This window comes from Drosophila montana, unplaced genomic scaffold, assembly GCF_035044405.1.
Source record: "Drosophila montana isolate Dmon_TW-CO22-7 unplaced genomic scaffold, ASM3504440v1 contig_3319_1, whole genome shotgun sequence".
NCBI lineage: Eukaryota > Metazoa > Arthropoda > Insecta > Diptera > Drosophilidae > Drosophila > Drosophila montana.
The window spans coordinates 63089-80348 of record NW_026998204.1 but is presented as its reverse complement, the minus strand read 5'-3'; the positions used below and the strand labels follow the sequence as shown (position 1 = coordinate 80348).

The 17260-nt window shown below is 43.9% G+C and overlaps 2 protein-coding genes and 1 long non-coding RNA gene across 6 annotated transcripts; 1 reads left to right on the top strand and 2 right to left on the bottom strand.

Annotated features, from left to right (window-relative positions):
• The first annotated feature begins 24 nt into the window (after nucleotides 1–24).
• Nucleotides 25–9301, top strand: NKAIN (Sodium/potassium-transporting ATPase subunit beta-1-interacting protein). Of its 4 annotated transcripts, XM_064691017.1 has the most exons (8): nucleotides 25–144; nucleotides 860–1367; nucleotides 1508–1645; nucleotides 1737–1817; nucleotides 2740–2931; nucleotides 3024–3084; nucleotides 3643–3697; nucleotides 7864–8017. In XM_064691017.1, exons 2-8 carry the CDS (start codon nucleotides 1308–1310, stop codon nucleotides 7874–7876), a joined length of 600 nt encoding a protein of 199 aa, XP_064547087.1. In that variant the 5' UTR covers nucleotides 25–144; nucleotides 860–1307; the 3' UTR covers nucleotides 7877–8017. The 4 variants fall into 4 exon arrangements, with proteins under 4 accessions (XP_064547087.1, XP_064547085.1, XP_064547084.1 ...); XM_064691015.1 differs by lacking the exon at nucleotides 3643–3697 and having other exon boundaries at nucleotides 7864–9301; XM_064691014.1 differs by lacking the exon at nucleotides 7864–8017 and having other exon boundaries at nucleotides 3643–6582.
• LOC135434425 (uncharacterized) lies at nucleotides 2668–3269 on the bottom strand. Its single transcript, XR_010437237.1, has 2 exons — nucleotides 2999–3269; nucleotides 2668–2925 (listed from the first exon to the last, which is right to left on the bottom strand). It is a non-coding gene; the product is annotated as an uncharacterized LOC135434425 (long non-coding RNA).
• An 869-nt stretch (nucleotides 9302–10170) lies between the features above and the next one.
• On the bottom strand, nucleotides 10171–13276 carry Ance-5. Its single transcript, XM_064690976.1, has 6 exons — nucleotides 12463–13276; nucleotides 11371–11662; nucleotides 10745–11311; nucleotides 10539–10679; nucleotides 10313–10485; nucleotides 10171–10247 (listed from the first exon to the last, which is right to left on the bottom strand). The coding sequence occupies exons 1-6, from the start codon at nucleotides 13160–13162 to the stop codon at nucleotides 10231–10233; spliced, it is 1890 nt and encodes a 629-aa protein (XP_064547046.1). The 5' UTR covers nucleotides 13163–13276; the 3' UTR covers nucleotides 10171–10230.
• Between the last annotated feature and the right edge of the window lie 3984 nt (nucleotides 13277–17260).

Sequence of the window (17260 nt, the reverse complement as noted above, 5' to 3'; positions counted from 1 at the left end):
GCAGTGAACGATAGTTACTGCTGAAAAAATACTAATATTGGGTTTGCCGGTATTTTTGCTCTTATAGCATGCGGTCACACTGCACTCCACTAGTAGTTGTGGTTGTTGCGTGCACAGCATACAGAAGTTCCGCGCACTTGCTACGTAAGTTGAGGTGTTCATTTATTGATAAAATAAATGCAGTCGCACATTATGTAAATGGAACAGCAACAATAATCATCTCATATCATACGGAAGTGGCTGCAATGCAGCATAAGTGATTAAATGCTGTGATGAGTGTGCGTACTACTGTACGCGTGTGTGTGTGTGTGTGTGTGTGTTTGTGCAGGAGGTGCTCCAAGCGGAAATACATTGAGATTGAGTCACAAACGCGTCATATATCTGTGATATCAAAATACGTATTGTGTTGTCATAGGCATTAATTTGATTAATTCAATTAGTATGCAAAACAACCACAAACGATTTAAAAGTACACATACGCAAACAGTTCGTCGCAAATTGTTACTGATAGTGTGTACAGTGTGTACTGTGTGTTGGTGTTGGTGCAGCTCGCTCATCTTTATTAATTAATTAATTACTTGACCTGTGCGGTCAGAATGTGCGCGTTAAAGGCCGTAGAATTGTTTGAAAATAATACATATATATTTATACATACATAGTACAGACAGAAAAGCAATGGAATAGTTTGCTTTAAGTTCGTGTGCACGTAATACTTGTTTACATACATACGTATGTATGTGTACATATGTAGATATGCTGCCAGTGCATAAGTGCGCTTGTGTGTGTGTGAGCGAAGTTTCTCTCGGTAGCTGCTGCTCATTTCGTTTTAATTTCTTCTTTTTTCTTTATTTACTTTTAGTTCACACAGAGCAGGTTTTCCAGTCAAGTGTTGTCCTCGCTGCAGCTGCATTACATTACATTTCTTCGTCTCCCTTTTGAGCGTATTATTCTTAAAGGTGCGAAAGAGAACAAGTGGCTGGGCACGCATCCCCCGGAAATGCCAATAGAAAAAAAATAAATAAAAAAAAAACAACGACAAGCATAAGCATATAAAGCGAATGCATAAAGAAAGCAACTAAAGCGCAATGCGATCAAATTGAAGAACAAAAAGATAACAGAAAACAACACATAGGAAGCCGTGTGCCAGAGCGAGAGGGAGGAGTTTGGAGAGTGCAGAACTAAATCAATGCAGCTTTTTCGCACTGTAGCAGCCGCACACATACACATACCCAAAACACAGACGCACACACACAGACGCGCACACCTAATCTTTGGCACAAATTTCTGAATGGAATAATAATGTTGTGATGGGCTCGTGCTCGTGTACACGGCGACACTTTCTGTTGTCAACATGCTTCCTGCAAATGGTAAGTGTGTGTGTGTGTGTGTGAGAGAGAGAGACCATATGGCTGGCCCTATTTAATATTATTGCATTTATCTTCTTTCTATTTTATGTGCATGCAAACAATGCGTGGTATCTGTTTTTCCCAATTTACCCAATCGATAGATAACGATTATCGAACGCCAGGTATTCGACTTTCTCGGATACATGTGGGCGCCCATATTGGTCAACTTCTTTCAAATACTGTTTATCATATTCGGCTTCTATGGCGCATATCATTTTAGAATCAAATACATCATAACCGTAAGTACCCCCCCTCCCTTTCCCCTGCCCGCTGCTCCCCGCTATAAGATAAGAACTATTTGATAACCCAAATTTTTCTTTATTTGGTCAGTATTTACTATGGAACTTCGTTTGGATCGGCTGGAATGCGTTTTTAATATGCTTCTATTTGAATGTCGGCAGCCTGGATAGGGTGAGTAATTGGTGTCAACTCGAAGGCGCGATTGGGCAAACAGAAAAGGGCACAACATGACCAAAATACAAATAACAATAAAAGCCTATCTTATATTATCATACAAAATGTATTCTATAGATATTGCTTGCATTGTTTAAAAGATCACACTGCAATTCTGAACAAGTTAAAGCTTCGAAAGGAGCTCAAAAGCGTGAACAATTCTAGAATGAATAGTCAAGACTGGAAAAGCCATTCCTGCTCATTTCTTTTATAAAAAAAAACCCAACATTGACCTCGAGACGGTCAGCTTTATATTCACAAAAAAAAATGTATGTAACAGGCAGAAGGAAGCATCTCCGACCCCATAAAGTATATATATTCTTGATCAGCATCAATAGCCGAGTCGATCTAGCCATGTCCGTCTGTATGAACGCAAGGATCTTAGAACTTATAAGAGCTAGAGACTTGAAATTTTAGCTGAAGGTCCTCGTAGTGCTAGCGCAGATCAAGTTTGTTTGCGATAGTCGATAACTTGCCCCGTTTCCAAGTACTCGATAAAAATTCGATATCGAAATCATGTTTTTAAGCAATTTCGGCAAATAATATGAACTAGAGTCCACAAACTTGGCATTTAGCTTCTAGAATAGTATATACATATCAAGTATCTTTCATTTTATACCTATTGCCTGTCGGAAGAAGAGTGTTCAGGGTATCCCCTAGTCCGGAGCTCCCGACTAGAACCTCTTGTTTATATATAAAATCCAACATTGACCTCGAGTTATTATTCACAAAAAAAAAAAACAATTATATATTCAGTCACAAACACGTAATTTGCAACCTACTTTCAATCTCTTTCACACCTTTCAAATACTGATAATAATTTAATCTTATCGATGTGAACAATTTGATATACTATTCTATTATCTTGTTCGCTTTACAGGATAGCGATCTGCTCAATATGGGCACTGGCAGCGTTTCCTGGTTCGAGGCGAATGGCTACGGCTGCAAGCCCACCTACAACATCACCTCGGACGATCCGTATCGGCCCCTGCGCCCGGAACGTGTCGAGGACTGTCTATTGGACTATCCGCTCGTCGAGGTCATACACTCGGGCGCACAGTGCGCGCTGGCGGTGAGCATAGATATATACACAGATCTATTAATCAATTTAAAGTGCCATCAATTGTGCCCACACTCACTAATGCCCCTCTCTTTCCCCTTTAGCTGCTGGGCATACTTGGTGCGATTCTGATCAGCTGCATATTTCTCGATGAGGACGACAGATGTAAGTTGCTGTGCATTTCTAATTTCGAATTATTATGTAATCATCAAACACTTTTGGTAACTGGTTGTAGTTTGTCTTCAATTTAACCACTTTCGTCTGTATATATATATATATATTATGATATTTTCCAAACCCCTTTACCCCAAAATTAAGCTGAATGTTTGTAAACGCAAAGACTATCATGTTGCTATACATATTGTTAAACTATAATATTTATTTACCATATCAAAAAATGTGTTATTTTATATGAATTTCTCGATGCTTTGATATATACAAAACCCGCCCGGAATGCCCGTGTCTATTGTTTAACCGTGTGCCAAGAGAATGTTTATATATATTTGAAAAAAAAAGAAAGCAAAATTGTTATGCATACCATAAACACATATATACCATATATCATATACATTACATAAACATATGCTCGTAAACGTAATCCATGTTATTTATGTCATAACAACAATTTATACAAAAAGAAAGAGATTGATTGTATTTGCCTAATATGCTGTTAAATTGTGCACACATACTTGATATTATTATAAAAACATTTCTGGTTTACAGTCGATTTCATGAACGGCGACGCGAAGAGTCCACAGCACACCGTCGTCCATCCAATGTACGTGAGCTATACAAGTATACCAACAACATCCGCAAGCGCCACAATCCAGTCAAATAAACTAACCCAGCAGCAGCAGCAGGCGCAGCAGCAGCACCATCACCAGCAACAACAACAACAACAATATTCACTGCAATTCTATCATCACAACAACAACAATAGCTACAATAGCAACAACAACAGCAATTGCAACACACTCAAGCAGCCACAGCCAGACACAGCAAATAACCCACATTTAACCCACACAAGTGGCAGCAACAACAACAGCCGCAGCGGCAGCCTCAGTCGCCTCAAGTCGCAGAGTCGCCACACCCAGACCCAGACCCAGACCCAGCCACATCCTCATCCCCCCCAGCACAATGAGAGCCAGCAGCGCCGGCGCCTCTATCAGAGCCGTTCGCCCGCCTTCAACTCTGTCAGTCCCATGTCCGTGTCCGCACAGACCACGCCCTCGCTGTCGTATGCCTCGCTGCAGAACTCCAATCCGCAGCTCAGTAGCAGCAACTATAGCATTTTCCATGCTGCCATCGATAATTCGGGCAGCGGTCACTTTGCCCGCATCCATCACAAACCCAAGGCGCCCAAATCTCTGCCAGACATTAAGCATACGCAGCAAGTGGCTTTGGCGCGTTTGTCGCGCAATCTGGAGGAGGATGAGGATAGCTTTTCGCTGCCGCATTTGTCGCCCGACGGCGTCAGCTATGTGCCCTTCCAGAGTCCCACGCCTGAGAATAATAACCTTGCCTTCGGCGCCGTTCACGAACAAATCCAGTCTAGTCCCAATAACAATCAATATCCGCCATATGAACAGCACGGCCTGTTGGGCTATTCGCCCAAGCTGCTCCGCGGCGTGCCACGCCCCACGCAGATACCGCTGCCCACGGTGCCCGTGCACAACTGTGGCCATGTGGAGCCGCCGCCGCCGCCGCCGATGGAGACGTTGTCGCTGTCGCCACCGCCGCCGCCGGCGCCACGTCCGCACATTTTCCAGCCGCGTCTGGGTCAGGCGCCCTATCCGGATCTCTCGCCCGAAATAGCCGAGAAATATGCCATGCCCACACAGCATGTGCCTGCCGGCCATGGCTCGCCCATGGTGCGACGCAGCCAGCGTCGCCCACGTCCGCATCCGGCTCCGGCGAATTTTTGCGATCAAATACGCGACACTCCGCCCGGCTACATGGTGCGCACGCACAGCGACGACCAGCTGGAGGAGCAGCAGCTGCAGCAGCAGCAGGCGGCGCCGCATGTCAATCGACGCAGCGGCCGCAAGGCTCGCCCGCGCTCCTTCTGCAACTCCATTGTGGGCACCCAGGCCTAGCTGGTCCCAATTCCAACAGATCCTCAATGCTGCATTCCTCTTGATTAGTGACCAAATCTTATAGACTTTTAGAGATTCTCTAGCGGCAGCGGCTGCTCACGCGATCTTCAAACCTTATTTGTTGCCGAACCGAAGCTGAAGCTGAAGCTGTCCTCGTCTCGCTCTCTCTCTCCCGCTCTGACTCTCTCACAAGAACTTTGACTCAAGTAGGTCCAGCTCCTTTACATATATATAAACTCTCTCTCTCTCTCTCTCTGTCTCTCTCTCTCTGTCTATATCTGTACTGCGGGTGCTGGGCGACTTGCCGCTTGTGTCCCATGTGTTGTCCATACTAACTAACTGTATATTACATTTAGTACATGTTGTCGTCTTTGTTGTGGCTAACAGAACTTTTTACGCATATTACGATTTACGAGTTTGTTAAATAGGAACACTAGAGCATAGTAAACTAAACACTTTAAGTGTAATGCAAGTCGAAAGAGAGTTTTATGTAAGCGCATAGGAACAGTGGAATTGGAACAGTAGATAAAGTACTTTGATTGAACATACTGTTCCCAATTGCTTGCTGTTACCAGCTTCAATTTGAGTGGTACACGAGATGGGAATACCCAGGTAGAGTACACTTAATTACTCAAGAAGATGTTGCCAATTTTTTAGTGGTATGATAAGATGCTGTTTCTAGTTTCAATTGAAATTCAAAAAATAAGCTGTGCTCATTTCAAGTTAAGTGAAAGTTGCATAAATTAATTTAATATGTTCCCAATTTCAACGTTCGCAAAAGGCTCAACGTGTTCAACTACAATGCGTGTTAAACGAGCTGTTCCCAATTATAAACTGTTCTTAGAATGCGATATAGGCAGTTGTCAGAAACTGTTCTCTGCTTGGAGCAAGTGGAGCAATGTACGTCACATGAATTGTTCCCAGTTGCCAAGGTAGGAACAACAGAGCTAAGCACTCACTATGTGCCGTGCACTTAGCTGTTCCCAGTTAACTGGAACGCGAACACAATGCAATTCACATGCATTGTTCCCATTTGTCAAGATAGGAACAGTTAAACTTAGTTCTCACTTTATGTGCTGTGCACTTAGTTCTTCCTATCTTGTTGTTCCCAGTTAAATCAATTAAATAAAATAAAATTGAAGCAGCTTTGATTATAACTGAACTTAAATGATTTTTCGGTCTTGCATAGCATTTGAAGTGAAAATAAAAACTAGATTTAAGCATAAAATCGGATGCCTTGAAAGCCATTTACTAAATTATGTGACAAACACAAATACATACATACATACATACATATGCATATACATATACTAACAGACATACACACACACACATGTGAGACTTTCCATAATGGCTGAAACATTATGAATTGTGATAGAAAAATGTTACAAAACAAACGAAAAAAAAAAACTAAAAAGTAAAACGAAAACAAAATGAGAAGAGAAGAGTAAAGAAGGGAAGAGAAGCGTAACGCTAAGCGGAAAGTCCAATGCCTTCATAATTTTATGTTGAACTGTGATACTCTACATAACGATTAAAAATTTAAACACAAATGTCACAAAAAACATTTATCGAAAAAATTTAACTAACTAAAATTTAAAAAGCGATACGAAAATTGTTACAAAAAACATTTAGAAAACAAATTTAAATGAATGCCAATGCAACGAAAATGCCTTTAAAACGGAAGCCCCTCTCCAAAGGAACTACTTACTAAAAAAAAATAGTTGCCTTCTTGTTGAGAGAAATTTAACATAAACAAATAAACGCGTGTAGTTAGCGAGATTCGTTAAATATATATATATATATCTATATATCAATTGTTAAGTCTAGTGTTAAGCTTTACACAAGAAATTCGCTAATTAGCATTTAGGCAGAAATCATATAAATATATATGCATATATAGAGTATTTAAAATCAATATATATATATATATATTTAGATATATACATAAATGAGCTAATTGCGTGCCAATTTCTGCAGAAAGATTCAAGCGTTTCCCCGAAAATAAATGTTCATTTACACAAATCTTTGGCCTTTAACTAATTATCGATCTATAGACCTATCGAAATATCGATCTATCTAGCTAACTGGTTAACACGGCTTTTTGTAGCGCACTTGCGACTCTTTTAGTTATAAATTAAGCTGATTATTTATTTACGTAAATCTTAGGCGTTTATCGATTTGTCGGCCTATCGAACTATCGGTATATCTGGTTAATCGGCTTTTTGTAGCGCACTTTCGATTCTTTTCTGATTAAAAATAAGGTGTTATCGATATCGAACTATCGAGTTATCGTACTATCGGTCTATCTGGTTAACACGGCTAGGCGTTTATCGACTTTTTTGCCTATCGAACTATCGAGTTTTCGGTCTATCTGGTTAACACTTCTAATTCTAAATTAAGCTGATCATTTACGTAAATCTTTATCGTTTATCGATTGCTTATCGATTTGTCGGCCTATCGAACTATCGAGCTATCGTACTATCGGTATTTATGGTTAATATGGTTTTTTTGTAGCGCACTTTTGACTCTTCTAATTATAAATTAAGCTGATCATTTACGTAAATCTTTATCGTTTATCGATTTGTTGGCCTATCGAACTATCGGTGTATCGTACTATCGGCCTATCTGGTTAACTGGCTTCATGTAGCGCACTTTGGCTCTCTTCTAACCAACAAAATCAACGTATCTCTAACGACTCTCTCTCGTAGCTAATCCCGTATCCATTTAATCACATGCACACCAACAACCTAACCCGCCCAGGTAACTGCTGCTCTATTCGCTATTCGCTCTCTCTCTGCACTTTTTATCACATCTACTCACACGGATTTCGTTCTGTTTCCTGCAGTGCAGCACATTAACAAACAGTCGAAGCATCGCCAATCTCTGTACTCCATGGAGTTTGGCGCCAGCAGCGACACCATACGACATCGCGGCGATCTGATGCTGGGCCTGGGACTGGCCGGCGATGGCGATGCCCGTGATCAAAATGGCGGCGAGCTGAGTCCCAAGCCGATGACGCCGCGACGTGTCAAGCGGCGCTCGGTAATGGCGCGCGGCACCCACGGCCGGCAATCCAGCAGCGGCAGCACACGGCGCTCCCATCACGGCTCCAGCAATACGCTGCGCTCCAAGCACGGCGGACACGGCGCGGATAGCAGCAGCGGCAGCTATGTGCGCAGCAGCACGCGCAGCTCCCGGCGCAAGTACCAACAGAATCCGGTCACCAAGCTGCTCGATCAGCAGCAGCTGCAGCAACAGCAACAACTCCAACTGCAGCAGCAGCAGCAACTCCAGCTGCAGCAGCAGCAACATCTGCAGCAGCCGCCGCCGCAGCTGGGCTCATTTCATCGCTCCTCGCTGACCGCCACCAATTTGCAGTGCCTGCACGACGACATTCTGAACAACAGCAACAATGTTGTGGCCGGCGGCAGCCTGGGCAAGACCAACAATCACTATTATCGCCGCAACATACCGCTGGATCCCATTTACTACAATACCAACGGGCAGGGCATGCTGCTGGAGCAGCCGGCATCGTCGCCGCCGTTGCCGCCGCCGCCGCCACCGCCTGCGCCGCTGGGCGGCGGCCACTATAATCCCAGCTATCAGCACTCAAACACACAGCTCAATGATGTGGGCCACGCCGGCGATGAGCTCTACAACAATCGTCCGCCCTCGGTCCGTTCCAGCTATTCCAATTTCCATGGCTCGCGGCCGCTTGCCGCCGCTTACAATACCACGGAGAATGTGTTTGTGGGTCTGAGCGGCGCCAGCGCCAGTCCGCCGCAGCCGCCCTGCACCCCGCCGCTCTACCAGCAGCATCCGCTGCAACAGCAACAATATCTGCCGCCGCCGGTGCCGGAACCGGCGCCCAACTATGTCAGCTCGTCGTCCTTCTCAAAGCGGACCGCCTCGCGGGAGAGCATACGCTCGATGGCATTCCTCAACAACGGGCCGCCCGCCTACAATCTCAACTATCACACGCCGCCCGACTCGGAGACAACCATGTGAAACGCACACCAGTTCCCATCATCTATCATCTGTCGACTCTCTCAGCAAAGATCTCGATTAGCTCTCGAATCGAACTACAACTATATACAACTATATATATGTATATATATAGTTTAGGGTACTTTTCATCAAACGTATATTTATCGTAACTGTTTACTTATATCCATATCTTTAAATGTATTTAACGTATGCCTAATATATAGTCGTAAGCTTCTCGTCGTTTTACCAAAGTGCCTTTGTATATAAACAACAAATAAACGATTCTTTTGTATTTATCCATTTGACATTATAATATGGATTCTGACAGTTTAGTTTAAGGTTAGGATATACGAATCAATTTGATTTACTTTTTCTATGTATAAACAACTAGAAGAACTTGGAAGAACTATCTTTAAATTGTATCGAAATTATTTGTGCAATTCCCGATAATTTCAGGCAGATATACAATCTATTCTCTTCATGGGGATTAGATCCCCAAATGTCGTGCTTAGCATTATAATATAGATTCTGACATTACTTAAGGTTTACCATATTAAAGGTTTGGATGTAGGATTCGATTAGACTTACTTTTTCTATATATATTTAAAGCTAGAAGAATTAAGAAGAATTCTGTTGAAATTGTTTTGTACATTTTACGCCAACTTCAGGCAGATATGCACTTCCTGCTAAAAGTATACACTGCTCAAAAAAATCCCACTCAGTTTTAAAGCTAGGTTGTCGGAACTTAGCTCGGCGAAGGCTGGATCGATTTACTATATCATATAGCTGGCAATGCAATGATCCATGGAAAAACAAGCTATTTTCTGGATATTTTGAACAAACTTTTTCTGCAGGTGAAAAAATATGTCGAAGCAGGCAGGATCGATTCACTATATCATATAGCTGCTAATGGAAATGTCGATCGAAAATAATGAAAAACCTTTTATTGCTTTCCAGAATATTTTGAGCAAACTTTACATTTTCCAGTTTTTTCCTGGCCTTATGATAATTTGTAAGTATTAAAGTATAAATTTTTTACGCTTGAAGTACAATTAAAGTTTATATTATCTTGAATATATTTTCAATTATTTAGAAGAATATATTTTAAATTTTTTAAAACTATAAAATCTTCAATCTTGACTTTAGGCTAGGTATTTTTATTAGTAGAAATTTAATTTTTATGAATATTTTTGATAGGTTCACCCAGATAAATGTGCTCCAATTCCTATTCCTTGCGACAAACTGGACATGGAAATAATGAAAAGATTATAGGATTGGTTTTAATCGTAACAAAACTTTCGACTTACGCTCATCGGCATCCCAGCCGGGCTCGATTTCCAGCTGCATGTTGCGCTCCTTTAGCCAGGTGAAGAGCGGCGCAAAGTATTCCAAGACGCCACGCCCACTCAGTTTACGTTCCCCGGTGGCAATGTGCATAATGTCGCGCCAGTGCCGGGTGGCGCCCAGCTGCATCATCTCGCTGGAGACAAGATATGGAATGAGTCTGGCTGGGGATTCGAATGGAATACGTACCGGAGCAGGGCGCCGGCCTCCTTGCTGTCGTAGAAGTCGCAGTTGTGCAGCGGATAGCTGGGATCTCCGGGCTTGTACTGGCCGCTGGCCAGGCAGAAGGCGCGATAGAACTGAAAGCCCAGAATCTCCGTGATGAACTTTCTGGTAAGCAGAGCGAAAAAAAACCAGTTTAGTGAAGGATCTGAGAGTGCGTCTCGTAGCCCGACCTGGTATTGGAGCGTTCCGGCTGCATGCCGCGATAGAATTTAAAGTCGAGATCAAAGTCCTTGGCGGAGCGCCAAATGGGCGGCTGTACGCCCGCGAATTTGTCCTGCAAACGCCAGAAGGCGCAATTGTAATCCTGGACACCAATGCGTCCGTCCATCACATCCACCAGAAACTTGTCGTTGATGAAATACTGCGGCACGGCCAGCAGCGTATGGACGCCCATCCGGAACAGACGATTGAGCGATTGATTCTCGGTGAGACTCTCGTTCAACAGAATGTGCAGGCGGTGCAGGTGACGCGGCGTGCCCGACGCCAGGACGGCGGTCTCGCCGAGTGCGGCGCCAAAGCCCGGACACGGTTCCGTGTCCAGGCCGAAGGGCAGCTCCCGCTTGTAAATATTATACTGCAGCTCGGCCATGGTGCCATGGATCTGCATCATCTTCTTGTAGTCGAGCTTGGGGCAGTAGCGCAGCGCCACATCCGGCGGAAAGTAGTACACCTGCGACTTGCAGTCCGGCCCGCCCTCGTCGTCGTTCATGCGCCGCGAGTAGCGCTCATAGAAGCCGCTGGCAAAAGTTTCATAGTTAAGTCCAAAAAATTCTCTCTTCTGCTCTCTGTCACTTACTCGGACATGTGATTCAGGCCCAGGGACTCGAAGAATTCGGTTGCCTTCTTGTTGATCTTGACGGGCGTCACCAGCACCTCCTCCAGCCGATGATGCACCGACGGCAGCTGATCCTTGGGATACGGCGAGCGAAAGATCTGATGCGAATACCATGCCTGCGACAACATCTGTTCCAAGACGGGCGCCGAAATGGCGCCATCATCCTTGAAGTTGGCCTTCGGATAGGCCAGCATCGCCGAGTGCCTCAAATAGGCATGCATTTCCCGATACAGCGGCATTATCTCCCAGATAACTGGGGAATACACAAGTAAATGTCGCAGCAGGATGATACCCATCCAAAAAGTTAAATCTCTTCCAGATCCGACTTTATATATTCGATTTATAGCTCATCACTACTCAATCAATCAGCCACTCATTCAATCAGTCAATCAATCAGCACAAATAGTTATATATACAAATTTCTAGATGCTATTTGGCCTTCTCTATTTCGGACCTGAAACTTGGAGCCACAAATCTTTGATTGTGGACATATCATCAGTTCGTCAATCAGTCAGTCAATCAATCAGGACAAATATTTATATATATATATAGATTTCTAGTTGTTTTGTTTACCCTTCTCTAAGCCGATCTTGAAAGTTGGAGCCCCATATTGCAACCTTTTTGCTTTGATTGGGGGCATATTAACAGTTCGTTAATCAGTCAGTCAATCAATCAGTCAGCACAAATAATTTTATTTACAAATAACTAGCTATTTGTTATGGCCTTGAAAATTGCACACCTATTTTCTTCCCAGTTTTTTTTGTGTGAGTGTTGAGCATCCGTCAATCAATCAATCAGTATACTCAGTTATTTATGCAAAGATATAGAATTCTAGTTGTCCATCCCTTAAATCCTACCCTTTTGCTTGCGCTGTGGGCTTATCGTCAGCTGTCATTCAGTCAATCAGTCAAACAATCAGTCAGTCAATCAATCAGTCAATCAATCAGTCAATCAATCAAACAGTCAATCAATCGTCAGCCAATAAATCAGTCAATCAATCAGTCAGTCAGCAAAAATAGTTTTGTGTGTATATATAAATGGATTGTTATTTACCCTCCTCCATCTCGGCCTGAAAGTTCTCGGTGTCATAGTATAGGTACCAGGTGCGCGATGGCGTCACATGCCCATTGTAGGTGGCCGCGATGCGCAGCAGACGGACATAGTCGATGAAGGTGGACTTGGCGGTGTCCTTGTCATTGATGGCGCTGCGCCAGCTGTACCAGTTGAGCTTGAGATCCTCGTAGCTCTTGCTGCGCATATTCTGATTGTAGATCTGCGGATACATGGCCAGGGGCCGGCGGGCGGAGCAGTCGTCGTGGGTGCAGACCAGCGAGCCGCTGATGAAATTCTGCATGGCGCGCAGCAGATCCTTGGCCTGCTCGTAGTCCGCCGGCCGCAGGCCCTGCAGCTGCAGCTTGGCCAGACGCTGGACGCGACGTCGCAGCTGCGGATCCCTCAGCTGTTCCACGGGCACAACGCTCAAATTGGCCGCCAGCTCAAACGCCAGCTTATACGTTTCCGTTTCCACCTCCTGCTTGCTGGGCGCCTGGCCGCCCAACGGCGACTTGCCCTTCGAGGTGAGCTGCAGAAAGATGCGCCTGCGCATATCCCAAATGCCGCGCATACGCTCCGTGGCCGCATCAAGTATACGCAGCGTCGACTCCTCATAGCGGGCGGTATGATTCGAACTGGGCGTGGCCCGGCAGGCCGCAACGGCCAGCAGGAGAAGGAGAAGGAGCTGCTGCCACAGCATCGCGGAGATTGGATAGAGTTCCCTTGAGCTGCTGTTGCTGCTGCAGATAACTCGGCGCTTATCACGCTAAACCCGAAAATGCGTTGTTATTTTTTTTTCAAATTTATACTTTATTTTGCGTTCAGCTAGCTCTGAGCTCCAGAAGCTCTTGATGCGCACTGAGCGCACAATTTCAATGGGGTTTTCTATCTGGGCATTAATTTGAACCAAGGCGTGGGCCGTTTATTAAGTAGTCGCATTTGTAGTTCTATATAGAAACAATGCAGTTAGCAGGTAGAGAGAGGGAGAGGGGGATTATATACAAATACATTCAAATTCTTCTCTTCTTACATTCAATTCATCTGCCTTCTGTTCTTCTTACTCATTAGAACAAACTGAATCGATCTAGCTATAGCTACCGCCAATCCTTCGATATATAATTTCCTATACGAAAAGCATCTTCCCGTTTCCAAAATATTCTCAAGCATAACTCGAGGATTATACGAGCTAGAGACGCCAAATTTGGTATGTAGCCTCTTGTATGACTTAGACAGATCCAGAATATTTCATTTTTTGGTAACCTCCGCCCGATTCCCTTAAAATGGTATAAACTTTTGCATTTTTGGTGGTACAATCTTGGTCTTTGAAATTTACACTTATTTTATGTCATAAAAAAGCCCTGAAAATTTCATTAAGATCGGACAATGAACAACCAAGTTAAGCCGGAACGAAAAGATGACATATATGATAAAAATTCCACTTACAGCTCGAAATTTCCCACTATTTCTTTCCGAGGCCTTGCTGTTAAATATGGGTGTATTATATTTAGGCATATTCAATTGATAAATCGTTTAGTTAGTTACTTACTAAGCGACCCATTTTAGAGAAGATTTTTAGTCGCAGTTCTTATCAGTTTCGCAACTGCGAGTTCAACTTGGGAGCATAGAAAACGTCGTGGAAAGAGTAAAGCGAGCTTTGCTCTGATACGGCCATTAAATACGTAAATAAAAGCATAGTATATCAGCATATATATATTTTTATTTTTATTTTTTTTGAGCATTATTAACACATTGTTTATTTTTGTAGTGCATTGCGGATGCGCCCGAAACTCAAGGCCGAAATGAAGCATACGCCGTGTTGGCACACACCGGTTAAATTACGTATACGCCACGCAGTTAAGTTGGATTTGAATTGAATGGTGCAGCGCGAGGCGACGCAGCTTCAATTCTTTTGTTAGTCAATGGCCCATATTTGTGCTTAATAATTTTGACATTTTTAGACAGCGGCCTGCGGTGCAGCCGCAGCAGAGCAGCAGCCGCAGTAGCAGCAGCCGTGGCAGCGCAGCGGCCGCATGGCCGAAAATAATGGGAATTGGGGCATGCCCAGCAGCGCATTTGTTTATGCCGGCAGGAGAAGGAACTGTGCCAAATTGACGCTGGCCATGAGCCGAGTCGCCGAGTCCAAGCCACGTTTTTTTTTGTCTTCATAACTATTTTGGCCTGGTCGGTCGCTTGCTTTTGACATTTTGGCCAAAACAGTTGCCGTGGCTCGCTGCGACACGCACATGGCACACGCCATGCCAATTGCAGAGAGAGAGAGAGAAAAGTACCATGCTCGCGTGTCCTGGCATGTGCGCAATACGGGGAAATTTCGTGCTTTGTGTATGGCTGCTCTGCAGATTACGTCAAACGGAAAGGAAAACCCGTTTGCTCGCAGTCAGTCACCAACGAACCTTAGAACCGAGCAGTCGCCATTGCAATGCACGCGTCCGTAGTGCTAGACACACAAACACAAAAGAACAAATAAAATCATAATGAAAAAAAAGCCAGCAACAAAAAGAAACAAAAACGAATAAGAGAAAGGACAGCACACTGACACACACGCGCGCACACACACACACACACACACAAGCACACACAAAGTCGGGGGGACTGAGAAACAGAGATTTACAAGTGCAAGCAGCGAAAAAGTCTTCTGCGCCCAAAAATAGAGTGAAATGTGCATGTTGTTGTTGTTGTAAAGCAGGATATAACGGAAACTAACCTACATTTTCGCGCTCTTTCGCACGCTTTCGCAGTAGCCAAGACCAGCCACATACACAGTCACACACACACACTATCAAAGCAACTGTGACGCTTGTGCTGTTGCTCTCTCGCTCGCGCGCGCACGGTGCCCTCGCGCACAAAAGCAAAACGAAATCAACAGTAAATTGTAATAACACTTCTCAGCTTAAGGTGTGTGCGTGCAACGCCGCCGCCGCTGCCGTCGTCGTTGTCGTCGTCGTGTGCGTGTGTGTATGTGTGTCAAACAATGTGCGTGCCAGCGCTATTTTTTGTTGCTTTCGCCAGCTCCTCCGCTTCCTTGGTTAGCATTGTTGCATAGAATCGCAAGACGGCGATTGCGACTAAAATAAAAATGTAATTAATGTAAAATATATACACACAACAACAACAACAATAGCGCAGGCAGGCAGCAGCGACCGCAATAATAATAACAAAAGTGTGCCCAGCTGTGGCCAATTGAAGTAGCCGCAGTTAAGTGAAGTAAAAAGGAACCAGAACCAGAAGCAAAGCAAAGCAAATAGCAACAATCGAATGCAGCCGCAAGCAATTTTACATGTACCTATCTGAATATGTGTGTATGTATGTGTATATATAAATAGTAACTGGTGCATTGGCAAATTGAAATGTAAATGCACACACGCACAAGCCTGCGTACGCGTGCCTGTGTGTGTGTGTGTGTCTGTGCGTTGTTCAGCGATTACATAAAGAAAATACCAACTGCAGCTGCAACAACAACAACAACAACTGCAATAAAAAGCAATTAAACATATTTAAAGGTAAATTAGCGAACATTTTAATGCACTCAAACATTTGTGTGCTTGCGTGTGTTTGTTTTAATACATGTGGTGGGCGGGTAACGGGTGTTTGCCTGGTGGGCGGGGCCTTTGCTGTGCGGCCATTGCGGTTGCGGCTTGTGGCGTTCCCTTCATTTTGTGTTTTTTTTTTTTTTTGGTTGTTTCTTGTTTTTGGCCCATAAATTAGCGCTTGATGTTCTGCACTTAACTAGCGCAGCAGCAGTTCGTGCCGCAGTTGGCAAAGAAAGGAAAAACGAGTGTAGCATAGCTCAAGGCGCAGGCCAGCTTCCGCTGCCCCCCTCACGCGGCCTGAGGTCACGCCCAGAAAAACAACAACAACGAAGAAGAAAAAAATTAAAATAACCTCGCCCGGCCGCTTGGCTCTGTTAATGCGTCCGTGCTGCTCTTATTGTTGTAATAAAAAATATTTTGACGATTTGTGTGCTTAACAAAAAGCGCTGCAGGTGTACCCAGGTGGGGCAAAGGGGGGGGGGGGAAGGGGGCCGCGTACCGCAGGGGTTCCGCTTACTGATTACTGTCCGCACACACACACAAACACACATATATACAGATACAGTAACCTATCCTTTAGCCGCCCACAAACTCGATTTCCATTTATTTCAAAGAAAATGCACGCAGAGTCTTTTATTGTGCAACAACTTTTCTTGCTTGCTCAATAATTGATTTTTTTCTTGGAAATAATAACAAATTATATAAATACATAAGATTTTAGATTAAGAAAAGTTTTACGTACATATAAACAAATCTCTATATAATATTTAAATTTCATTTTTATTTTTAATTGAAAACTATTTTAATAGGGGCTTATTTTTGATATTTTTGGATTACGTAATTAATTAAAATTATTTATAAATTTAATTAAGAATTTTTAAATTTATTTTAAAATAAATTATTAATTTGCTCTTCCTGCTGTTCGCTCGAAGCGAGCGTTCACTGTACCTAAGTATACGGCTCTCTAAGGCCGGGCCCGCCTTTATGACTGCATTGTTGCGCCCTCTTGACACCTGCGCGCCAAGCCCCCCCCCCCCCCCCCATCCCTCACAACTCCCTGCGCCCGCGCTCAATCACAGTGTGGCTTCCGACAGGAGGCAGGCATCACACCTGCCTGCACTATGCGAGTGTCTGTGTGTGTGTGTGTGTGTGTGTGTGTGCGCGCGCTGGCAAACTTGATATTGAATATTTTATGGCACTTCATCTAACGTTTCTCCATTTCGCCAGCGTCAGCGGTGTCAAGAAGTTTG